The sequence below is a fragment of the Cryptotermes secundus genome, unplaced genomic scaffold (assembly GCF_002891405.2).
Source record: "Cryptotermes secundus unplaced genomic scaffold, Csec_1.0 scaffold593, whole genome shotgun sequence".
NCBI lineage: Eukaryota > Metazoa > Arthropoda > Insecta > Blattodea > Kalotermitidae > Cryptotermes > Cryptotermes secundus.
This window is the reverse complement of record NW_019739960.1, coordinates 619,020-631,525: the sequence shown is the minus strand read 5'-3', so window position 1 is coordinate 631,525 and position 12,506 is coordinate 619,020. Positions and strand designations below refer to the sequence as shown.

The following is a 12,506-nucleotide window of genomic DNA, read 5'->3' as shown; positions in this document are numbered from 1 at the left end:
CCCCCCCCCCCCCCCGGGGAAATAGCCCCCGGCACCCATTGAATAGGAGGCTGGGTGGACCCGAGAGCCGGTCTTGACGATACGGAGAAGTGAATATTCTTGACTCCAGTCGGACTCGAACTTTGACCCCTCGGTCATCCATCCAGTAGCCGAGTGCGCTATCCCGGTTTGGTAGCGCCCAATATTTGGCGTCAAGTTTAAGTTGGTTATTTAACGACGGTGTCAGTAAGGAGAATATATGGAATGTCCGAGAAAACGTGAACAGAAATTAAAGGCCGTTGTTGAGAAAATACACAGAGATAGGAGAGCACAGCTACTCAGAAAGCTTTTTCCCCACCTATCTCCACTTCACTGCACTTCGACCTGAGCTCCCTGTGTTGCTCGCACAATGTCCATCCTGTATTCAAACGCCCTGAAAGCGTTGCCACATAGTTGGGGTGGGATAACAGGATAATTATGAAATGAGGAGCATTTGACGGAAATAGAATGGCAGGGGAAAATCCACCCAGCACCATTCTGTCAGTCATAAGCACTACATAACTCAGCCTCGAACAGAACCCGGGCCGCCGCGGTGGGAAACCACCAACTAACCACCTGAGCTGTGGTAAGGTCCTATACAACGTCGGATAATTAGACACCGATAATTAATTGGAAAGGGTTTGCAAGCGACCGTGGCTTATTTAAGGAACTATCCTGGAATTTTTTTGAGGGATAAGGGAAAACCACGAAAAGCCTCTGCCGGGATGTCGGCTGTTGCAGCCGGGATTCGAAGACACCTTCTGAAGAGAAGACGCATTTCCGTTTGTGGCAACTTGCTCAGTCAATTCATATAACGTCATATAAATTCCATTTTGCTGCTGCAAACCGTCAACAAACTCAAATGTACTTAATGACAGTCCTGGCCTAATGGAGAAGCATAAAAGGCCATTTCACTACACAGTTTATCCGTAAAACTGGGTGGGATGGTGCTGTCAGTCTAGAAAGAACTACAGCTGATAGCAGTAGTACAGATTTATTTATACAGTGTCCCAGGAGGAAAGGCCAACATTGTCTGCCTGCCTGCCTATCTATAGATCTACAGCCCTTGTGGACCTTGGTCGTTTTCAGTTTCTTCATCTATACACAGTCGGTAGGACTCCTTGGACGAAGGATCAGTCCGTCTCAAGGCCGCTACCTACACAGAGAGCAGCTCAAACACAGAATAAATACACACACAGACATCCGTGCCTAGATTGGGATTAGAACCGACGATCACAACGTTTGAGTGGGCGAAGAAGGTTCATGCCTTAGACCGCGAGGCCGCTGTGATCGGCAATTACGAAGGCTACAGCAACAAAATATGACGGAGGGACTGCTACACTTGGACAAATGAAAACTCAGCTCTCACAGTGCTATGGTGGATGAAATGCTCAATCGAAATGGCTGACTTGGTTGTTACAGGAACCGCTGAGGCCGTGTGTCGCAGAGCAAGACGCAGGAGGAGGTGAATGAAGGTTTGGTACCAACCAGAAGAGACTGGCGACTGTTTTACATCAAGCCGCATTGTCACAAGGGCCCCAGCGTTAAGTGGCGTCATGGTACATCCTACTACAAAAGGTCAATTAAATAAATGCCCTCAGTAGCATAGCGTCCGTACCGCGTTTCACACACTTTATTAAACGGTTCAAACATATTACGAGGGGGACATGAATCAGACAGGCACGATAGCGTTAAGTCTCTATCCGCTAACAAACTGTCGGTTATGTGCGTGCATGTTGCCTAGGTTAAGGCCATGCGAGCGGTTTTTTTTTTTTGCCGTTCAAGTGCGGACGTGAAAAAAAGGAACATCAGGCCAAGTGATGAATTTTGCACGTCCGCGTTAGGTTCATTTCCTGCCATGGTAGAGATGAATATCGTAGAGTTCGTTTATCTGTACCTTTCACGTCCAAGGCAGAAAGAGGGGGCTCAATCCTTTCAGTTATGAAAGATTACAAAAATGGAAAATTTCATACACTTAAAACACAACTAAAGAGGTAGTGCGCTAAGGCACTATGCCACAAGCCGGAAGGACGCGGGTTCGATTCCCGATGAGGTCACTGGATTTTCCAGTTGACCTAATCCTTCTGGATGCACAATGGCCCTGGGGTCGACTCAGGCTCTAACAGAAGTGAGTACCAGGAATCTTCCTGGGGTTAAGGGGCGGTCAGCGCGTAAGACTGACAACCTCACCGCCATCTGTGAGCAGATTGTCTAGAAAATGTGGGAGCGTCGACGTCTCAGAAACCTATGGGCCTCCACGGCCTGTTACAAAGATAGCTTTACCTTTACCTTGAAGAGGTAACATGTCAGTCATTTCACTTATTAGCAATTTGCATTCTACTCATGTAGAATTCTCCGTTTAATATAAACTGTCCAAGCAGTCTATAAATTTGATAATTCGGAACAATGTACGCATGGGGCAGGCTAATGTGACGCTCGACCGAGAAAGATATCCATGCAAAGACATTACAATTTCTTTTTCATATAAGACTGACCTTGGAAACGAAAGACTGTTGCTGGTAGGCCACTGCTGGCTCCTGACTATCGAACAACAATGAAATCTGTCCGACCGGAAAGTGGGGTTCTCACATGCCACTGACATTGACTACGTTACCTTAGAAACAAAGCCGACTGTTGCTCGGGAGACCACTGTTTGCCCGCTGATTATACAAGCTACAGTCCATTCGCGGAGACGAGAGAGTCCTCGTAAACAAATGCACGGGGTGTCTCCTTCGCTCTTTGAATGAAATCATGCAGCGATCACGTGATGCGTGTTTCGTTGCAGAGGCGTCCAACGTTCACTCTTCAGTTGAATGCAGGTTAACGTGCGTCCGAATGCAGTGAGTACACTGAGTAAGTGCGCGCTTTGTCCACTCCTTGCTGTCGGCTGTGGCGACTCGGGGCTTGCTTTGTTTACGCTGACTGTCTCGTTTCCGCGAATGGACTATAAGACATGTATGCGTTGCCTAAGTATTTGCGCCCCTAATATGTGTACCGGTGTTATCCTGAAGATGCCGTCTATGCAGTTTAATTTAGGGCGAAACTTACTGAAATGTAATCACATTCGTTAAAGCGTTTTCGAGAAAACCGCCATTTTGTTTTCGGTCCTATATGAAGGGTCCCTGTTTTTGGAGTTAGAACACACATATTCATCGGACAGCGACCCATGAATGAAAAATAAAACCTTAAATATCTAATATGAAAACAGTCTCTAAATCTGTTCCGGCGCTAGAGAAAACCGAATTCACAGACAACATAGGGTCTATATGCACATGGACAGACGGCACTCATATTCAGCACGGCTGAAGACGCGTATATACCTAAAAATCATGCGATCGATTCTTGCGGCATGACAACACCTTCTCCTACACAATGCGTTTTGGCATCCATGGGCAGTGAAAACAAATTAATTCGTTACAGCGCCGACTTCGACTCCTTTCATCACATGATACTTTCTCATGAATACTGTGTAAGTAAGTAACCGCCTAATTTTAGAGTCGGAGTTACTTCACGACTGGCGGTTTACACGAATCAGTTCGCCTTTGCACCAAGCCTCTTGGGCCCACGACCAGTATTCTTTTCAACATAACACTTGTGGTTATTGTCCTTATGTACAAGTAACATCCTCTCTGTCGTGAGGATGGGTCTGTCGTTTACAATTGCTGCTGGCCGTAGCCAGTGCAGTCATTCTCGGGTCCGAGTCCCGCGGGACTCATGACTATATTTTACTGTCTCAGATTCGAGACTCCCTCACCCTGGAAGGTAAGGTTCCCGTATTTATACAGAGTGGCCCAGTTATACCCCTCAGGCACTGGGTTCCCTCTTGTCGCCTCCTGCGACTCGCGGAGCTATGGTGGAAGTATTCGAACCCGCATCCACACAGGGGCGCCTAATTATCTTCCAGTACAAACTGGGAATTTGAAAGGACGTGGACCGCATGCAAAACACCGGGCCAAAAAATTCTTCTGTTGTTCCCTGTGTATTCGTTGCCGCGGGAAAGTGTTTACAAAGCTGTTGCCTATCAACGGCGGTCTCTTTCGGTTTTCAGGCGTCACGTCACATTGCATGCAAAAGCTGGTTTGGGGCGACACACAAACAGAAAGTGAATTCATAAGCCTCCTTTTATATTTTCAAGATAAGGAAAGTATGAGAAAAACGCAGCTGAAATGGAGTAAAATGCGTTTAATTGCGGCAGACCTGGAGAACGCAACACAATTACGAAATCGTCCACCTGGCCACGCAAGTCACGTTCACGTCGGCGCATGAACCATAAAAATGAACCAGTGTGTTGCTTAGGCTTCGCAACTTCACTGGTGAAACAAAGCCAGCACGTAATGCTGGGAAATGCGAGTAAATGCTGTTCATTCTGACAATCATAAGAAATACAAGTACATAAATACACTTTGGACAAAATTCAGAACTATTTACCACGATCACGAGATAAGCAAAAATACAACAGCCGTTATTGAGTAACTGCTTCGAAAATAAGCATGTTTCCACGGCAAAAACTGGAAACGACAACAGAGGAACGGTGTTTTCTGTGCGGTCCATGCTGAGATGTTATAAGAAGGGCAGTTGGAGCATTGCGTTAGATGTGGGACAGTCGCCAGCCGGTAAGAAAGTGCTCAGCTCCATGAGTGAGTGAGCAAGTCAAAGTCAAAATTATGTTACGACCGACGGTCAGTGGGCAAGTCTCTCTTGAAGCAAAACACTCATCTGGGGCTCACGACCAGATCTTTATTACTATATGACAGTTGAAGGCTTGTTGATGTGGGACGCTCTGTCTGACGACAGGACGGGTCTGTCATTTGCCAGAGTCACAGCCAGCAGTAATAAGTCTGTTGTTAGTCTACTCCCAAGCTACAAAGAGACTCGCGTCATATAGCCTCGGGTCGGACCCCATAGAAAACACCGCTTCCTCTTGTCGAATAATGTCGTTAACTAGCAATGAGTTGTAGCACGGTCTATAGAAAACACAGCTCCTATTGTTGTGTGTTCGCTGGAACGTCTATACTAAGTCGTTGCCTAGCAGTCGGTATATACGTCACAATATATTACTCCGAACGTTCAAGCGCCTTAAACTGTCCTTGTAGGATAAGGTAAATAAGATAGGAATGACCTGATTTGCTAAGCCTGGACTGACAGAGGACTTGTATATATTACAAAGGAATAATTTGCAACATCACGCTACATGTGCGATACGTACACTTGACGAAAGGCCAAGCCTATTCATAAGAGACAAATCCATCCACTCGTTAGAAACGATGTTACGTAAGGTATATGACCGTAAGAGCTCAGTTTCAAAAAGAAAAAAGAAAGAAAGAAAAGAACTTGGTCGTGAGTTTCAAGAGGCCCGGCGCCAATATGTCTGCTGTAAGCCGCCAGTCGTGAAGTAAGGCCCCCCATACACACACAGTTTGGCCTTCCGATCGACCTTACAGGCAAAACTGTGACAGTTTACCCCCTCCCTTTGCTCCCCATACACGCGCAGATAAAGCGGCAGGCTTCATGCCACAATCACGTTCTTCCAGCCTATAATGTTGAGTCACACACGTCACGTGGTACGGTCCTGCAGGCAGAACTGACGGACTGACGGGTTTCCCACAGCCCAACAGTCCAAACGATTGGCCGGCCGGCCACACCACACACGTCAGTTTTGCCTTTCAGTCTTCAACTGTACAGGCAGAACTGGAGGCAAAACTGTGTGTGTATGGGGCCCCTAAGTCTCACTAACTCTGACAAGAAATATCACAGACACGGATTAATATTAGGGTTTGTATATCTAAATACGGGATCGCCTGCTAGAAACTGGTGCTGAGCTGGTACCCAAATTCCACTTTGCACTAAACGCTTCATATGTTTCCCTCAATATTTCGCTGTAATGCAGAACTCACAATATTAATATCAAAATTGCCATCGAGAGCAGCAGCATCTCTCCTCTGTTCATAACCTAAAACATTTCACTTCTCACGCTCTCTCTTCTACGCTTACACACGCTTTATCTGCACTCCAACCTACCTTTACCCCAGGGCAGGGTCTCTCACTACCATCTCTTTTCGCTCATTCATTCTTTCCTGGAATACCAAGGCTAGTGAGACTGGATAACTTCCATGCAAGCAACTGACGTATACCCTCCCCTCACCGTTTTCTTTCTGTCACCATGTTACCCAGAAGCTGGAGATTCAAAGCACTGTCAGTAAAACGACACAACAAATAGACGGAAACGTGGGAGCCGCGATCAGTGTCGCGTTCAAGCTTGCCATCACAATGAACACACAGCCTTGGCGAAGGATGATCCCATCCAGCAGACGTTGCAAAGTATAATAGGAGGAAATAAGACTCACACAATGGTTTTCCATTTCTATTGTGTTCGTGCACAAACATCAGAGCATCTCACCTGCCGCAGTTTCGACATGGCGTCAGACGATATGAACTCCTCTTTCTGGAAGTGGCACACGAAACACATCACTTGGTACTGGCTTTGTCCTCGCTCCTCCTCTCCAAGCACCAGAGCCTTCAATATCTGCACGTCCTGCAACATAAACACAATCCAAGATTATGTAATAATTCGTTGACTCTTCTAGGCACTATTTGAAAAATTCAAGATGTGAGCCTGGATAACGCAGTCGGTACAGCGGAGTTCGAGTAATTTTCTATTCTCCATGTCGTTAGGCCCGGCTCTGGGGTCCACCTAACCTCCTATCCAATGGGTACCGGGGCTCTTCCCCCAGGGGTAAAGCGGCCGAGGCATGAAACTGACCATTCACCTTCAACTAGTGACGAGGTCAAGTATACGTGGGCCTTCATGGAGCAGTGCTTAATTAAGTACTGCTCCATGAAGGCCCACGTATACAAGCAAACTGCTTTCGCTTGCGGATTTATTTTTCCTTCTACCCTGAAGATGGAGGCAATACGTTCCTCCGAAACGTCGGTTAACACATCTACACAGTGCCACATCCCAGAAGACTGCTTTCTTCATAAAATATTCTGATTCGAATACGTTGAAATTCTCGAAGTCAGTACGAACCGTCCAACTTTTTTCGCTGACGAAGAAAGAGGAAATGTTAACCACTCAACGTACAGTCGGCGCCAGTAGTGGTGGTGGCATCACGGTGGTTTAAGCCGCTTAATTCCAGAAACGAACATGTCGCCTGAAGTGGCACTTTCAGCAAAGACCTTACGGGCATTCAAGCATGTATAAAGTTATAAGAACTACCTAGAATCGTGAGCCTTTATCAGAGAATCTTAACAGATGCTAATCACAGGAAAACTCAAACCAATGACAATTTTCCACGACAGCAGCGCTTCTGAATACACTGCCAGCAGTTCGAAGATCAGTTCAGTCGGATTAAGGACGTTTCACGTGCAAACTCCTTCCGTTATTCTTAAATCGTCGTTTAATGCCATAAAAGAAACATATCAAATGGAAACTGAACAACCTAGCTCCCTGAAGCCTGCAACTTATTTTAAAAGTATTCAAAAATTCTGCTCGCAATACAAAAAAAAATTATGCATACACTGTAAAGGCAGTAACACTATGTCTAAGCAAAAACTCAAAGTTTTAAATTTTAAAGCAGGTGCTACACACAGTTAACGCTGTATAAATATTAACGTTGCGGAATCCTGCGAAGAACATACTGTGGCATGTAGACCCGTTGCTAGGCAACGTCAGCGGCATAAACAAAGATACAAAAACCGTTACTAAGTAACGACTCTGCAAACAAGGAAGTTTCCACGGCGACAATTGTATATGGTAAGTGGTGTTCTCTATGCGGTCCGTGCCGAGGTGTTATAAGTAGGACAAGTTGGTGCAGTTAGTGGAGTGATTTAGTGAGACAGCATCCAGGGCTCAGCTGCTGAGCTGTTGCTGTAAGAAGCTGGTAGCTGAGGCCGGGGAGAGATCGGGAACCTAGAATAAGGTGAACGTCAGCAGTTGAAAGCCGCTGCCAAGCAACGGCTAGGGAAGACTGAGAAGAGTTTATGTGTGCTGTGGTTACAGTGATCTTTGGAATGTGTAACTCAGTGAGACTGTTATTTGCAGCTGTGTTCAATAAATTCAATTACCAATCCAAACCCCGTCTATAGTCACATTATAATCGTGATAATAAAATCAGGATTCCGAAACCGGAAGGACGAGAGCCCTTGGATGGCACCGATCTTTCATGCCACAGGGGAAGAAGATAAGAAATATATCCACGAAGTAGGCCTATGAAATTTTATAATCACAGGCGCGCAGAGGAATTTTGCATCATTAATAATCGAAATAGGTTAGGCTATGAAGTAATAGGGAAGAGATACATGCTAACTTAAGCGTAAAGGTAAAGGTAAATGTAAAGCTATCCCTGTAATAGGCCGTGAAGGCCCATATCGTTGTGAGACGTCGAGGCTCCCACATTTTCTCTAGACAATTGATTCACAGATGGCAGTAAGGTTGCTAGCCTTACGCGCCGGCCGCCCTTTACCCCTAAGAAAGATTCCTGGTAGTCATTTCTATTAGAGGCTGAGTGGACCCTAGGGCCATAGTGAGGGTAGAAGGATTAGGTTAATTGAAAAATCCAACTGTCTCATCGGGACTCGAGCCCGCGACCTTCCGGCTTGTGGCATAGTGTCTCAATCAACTTCGATACCGCGTGCTTATAAGCGAAGACTTCACCGTACTCTACAATCACTCGAATTATCTAAAATAAGGCACGTATGGAATTACAGAATCTCACCTTCCCTTTACACATTAGACACACGTTAGCGCTGATGATTACGGACGTTCGCAGGTCACGTGATTCATTCTGCCGATCACGCCATGCGTAAGTTCTTCTCCATTGCATTACGGCCGTTCCTGTACAAATGTCATGTGTCAAACATGTGCTGGGAACGTTTCCTACTTCTGATCGCCTACACGTCTTCTTTACAGGACTATCTACTGCATCTCTGTTTGTTCGACACTCTTCTCAGCGTGTGAGTTGGTAAAACCCACTATTTAATAGCATATTATACCACGGAAATGCAAAAGAGGAATGTATACAAGGTTCTACTGTGTAGGAAAGAGAATAGTAGGAAGACCTAGGCGTAGATAGACTGGATTGGATTGGCCTGGTTCGGGACAAGGGCCAGTGGCGGACTATTGCGTACATGATAATGAAGGTTTGGGTTCCATAAAATATCTGGAAATTTTTAAGTAGCTGAGACACTGGTGGCCTCTCAATAAGAACTCAGCTCCATGGAGTCAATGCCACTATCTCCTCTATTTCTTCGATTGGGCCAGCTGGAGCTGCAGATGAAGAGTGGATGAAGTGGCCTCCTCGCTCTCCCGATCTCACTACATGTTATTCTTTCTGTAAGGTTATGTAAAGGAACAAGTGTGTTTGCGCACCCTCTACCACTGGACATCGATACATCGAAGTTGTGAATTAAAGCAGCTGTCGAGACACTTGACAGGAACATGTCACAAAGAGAATGGGATGAGTTGGATTATAGACTGGATACGTGTCGGCGCACATTCGGCATCTTCAGGGACTAGTTACAGCTGCACAGCTGTAATACTTAACCATGGTATAACAAATTAAAGGTGTATCAATCATTTACGGATACCTGTACACTGTCGTTGCCCAGGGAAACGTTCTCGATCGAACACCATGATATGTATCGGACAGCGGACTTCTTTCACAGCCTGAGTATATTCTCAAGCGGTCTCACTTGCTCCAACAAGCGTGTCTGGAGTCAAAGCGTGGAATATAACGGAATTAATGATAACAAACTGCCAACAGTCACAACGCGATTCTTTGAGCATACATAAAAACATCACTCACAGTCTCATGTTACCATGAGATTCCTGTCTGTTCTAGCCAATACAACTGCCATCTCCGGGCCATTTATCTGCACCCCTAAGCCCGCAAGCGGAAGAGAAATAGAATGCTGATATTTCAACAGCCGAGGGCGTATGGAATCACAACCTATGAATTACAGGAACACGTAAGGCAATCATAAAGAGATTTGCTGTAGTGTTCGCGACCGGCAGACAGGTGTATGCGCAACAAGTGGCTGACTGGGTGGCCCGACCAAGAATCGGTTTCGATACACATGCTGTATCCTCATTCATTCAGTCACAGAAGAAAGTCGGATGTGATTTAGGTTCGGTGTCGGGTGTAGCTGAGTCAGTAAAGTGACTGGCTCCGATCTGCACGACCGGAGTTCGCGTCTTCCCACACAAGAGATACCAGGGATTCTGCCACCGGGATAAAGCGACCGGAGCATTACCTCAGCTCGCGTATATATGTCCTCGGCATGGAGCGTAAGGGGAGCAACACATTTAAACTCGAAGGGTTCTATCTTCTGGTATAATGCCATGTACTTCGAAACCGACGTTTCCGAGAGATACCGCCTCAATCTTAGGTAATAAGAGGAAGCCAAGCAATAAACCAGCATGAATCAGCAAGTACGCGGAGCTTATACTTTCTAAAATAAAACATTCAAGTACGGTATATCCTGATTGCCTACTGGCGGACTGTTATTATTATTATTATTATTATTATTATTATTATTATTATTATTATTGTGGCATACAGACCCGTTGTTAAGCAACAACCGCGAAATAAGCGACTATACAACAGCCGCTGCTAGGTAATGGCTCCGCTAACAAACAAGAACGCAACAATTACACGGCAACAATAGGATACAACAATAATTGGAAATGGTGTCTTCCGCGCCATCCATGATGAGATGTTATAAGCAGAAAAAGTTAGGTGCTGGAATGTTGGTGAGTTAGTGAGTTAGTCACAGAGATATTGTGAGCTGTTGCTGTTTGAAGCTGGTAGCTACACCCGGGGACAGTTCGGGAACCCAGAGAGAGGGGAACGTCCGCCGTTGGAAGTCGCTACGAAGCAACGGCTAGTGAAGTCTGTAGTAGACTGAGAACATTAGTCTGTGTGTGACAGTGATTTGTGACGTGTAGTAACGAGTTGTGTGTTAAAGTGTCCAATAAATCCGATTACCAACTCAAACCCCGTCTATAATCACACTCATAAAAGTGATATTATTATTCTCATCTTGGACTATGCACAGATCAGACAAAGGAGAAGAAAATTCTTTATCTCCTCCGGGACACATGCCGCGCGCCCTATGCAATTCGCCCCCCCCCCCCCGAGTACATCGGCCCAGGCGCGAAGCCGGCCACTTGCCTCCATCTAGCGCGGAGACATACATCCGTTCTCCCGTAAGACTTCACGGTGTGGTCCTTAATGAAGTACAGTGGCATCATTATACTTGATTTTAGCTTCCCAAAGTGACAAAAAATCGCGTGCAGTGCATGTGAAGGCCGCTTCTGTTGGGGAGTGGGACTAATCAATATTCAGAAACTCTAGCACCAAAGCCACTAAACCTCCCTTCTGTGTGAAAGTGAGAATTTTTTCGTGGTAAATAATACAAAGAAAGATCTTGATGGCTAATGATCGTCACTGTTCTCCCCCTGCTTGGAACAAAGGTGGAACTTCGCTAATTACGTAACTCGATTCTTTTGTTCAAGTATAATAAACGTCTCACGAAACTTGGTAACTCGAACATTACCCGAGCCCTGTTGACTTTGTTGATGCGTTACTGGTAGCTGAATAAGGTAGCAATACTGCTGTTACCACTGAAGCATTGAAGTTCGGTTATTGTCTTGATCGGAACTTGATAATCCGACCGTTGAAGTTTTACACTGCGTAAGGCAGCAGTTCAAATTATCTTCGTGTGGAACAAGTTGGCTGGCATTTCACAAACCAACATGTCATTATCAATTTATTCTGTAACCGCTCCACTGTCGCGCAATAGTTTTAGGTATAATTAGAAGTAGCGTAGTTGGTTGAGGCACTATGCTACAAGCCGGATGGTCGCAGGATCGAATCCCGATGAGGTCATTGGATTTTTTTTTCAATTTACCTAATCCTTCCAGCCACGCTATGGCCCTGGGGTCGACTCAGCCTCTAACAGAAATGAGTACCAGGAATATTCTAGAAATATTCTTGGGGGTAAAGGGCGGCCGGCGCGTAGGTCTGAGAACTTTACCGCCATCTACGAGCCGACTGTCTAGAAAATGTGGGAACCTCAACATCTCACAACCCTATGAGCCTCCAAGGCCTGTTACAGTAATACCTTTACTTTTTAGTACAAAAGTATCAATTGACGATAGCAGGTAATAGTCAAACCAGTGGGACATAGTCACCTTCTTGTTTGCACGAATTGACTTATTCCCAGTCTTACTGTTTCGCAGGAAGCAACTCTGTATTTTTTCTTAGAAATTTTGTTTCCCAGTAGCACAGCGGCAAACTTTGAGAATGCGATCTCTGACAGGTCCACAACATCGTATCTTGAAAGTAGGCGTGCTGGATACCCACGCTAAGCGCAGTATTCATCAGTGGGCTGTTAAAAACCATGTTAGGGCTTTAAGGATCAAAATCCCACACTATAGTCAGCTGATTGGACGTGAAAAAATTGTGTGAACTCCCAAATTTCAAATT

General features: G+C 45.6%; 1 protein-coding gene across 1 annotated transcript in view; it reads right to left on the bottom strand.

Moving 5' to 3' along the window:
* LOC111872183 (out at first protein) overlaps positions 1-12,506 on the bottom strand; it is a 220,603-nt gene that overhangs the window by 85,673 nt on the left and 122,424 nt on the right. The window contains exon 3 of the mRNA XM_023865810.2: positions 6,416-6,550. Within this exon, the coding sequence (XP_023721578.1) occupies positions 6,416-6,550 (135 nt within the window). The remainder of the gene's footprint in view (positions 1-6,415; positions 6,551-12,506) is intronic.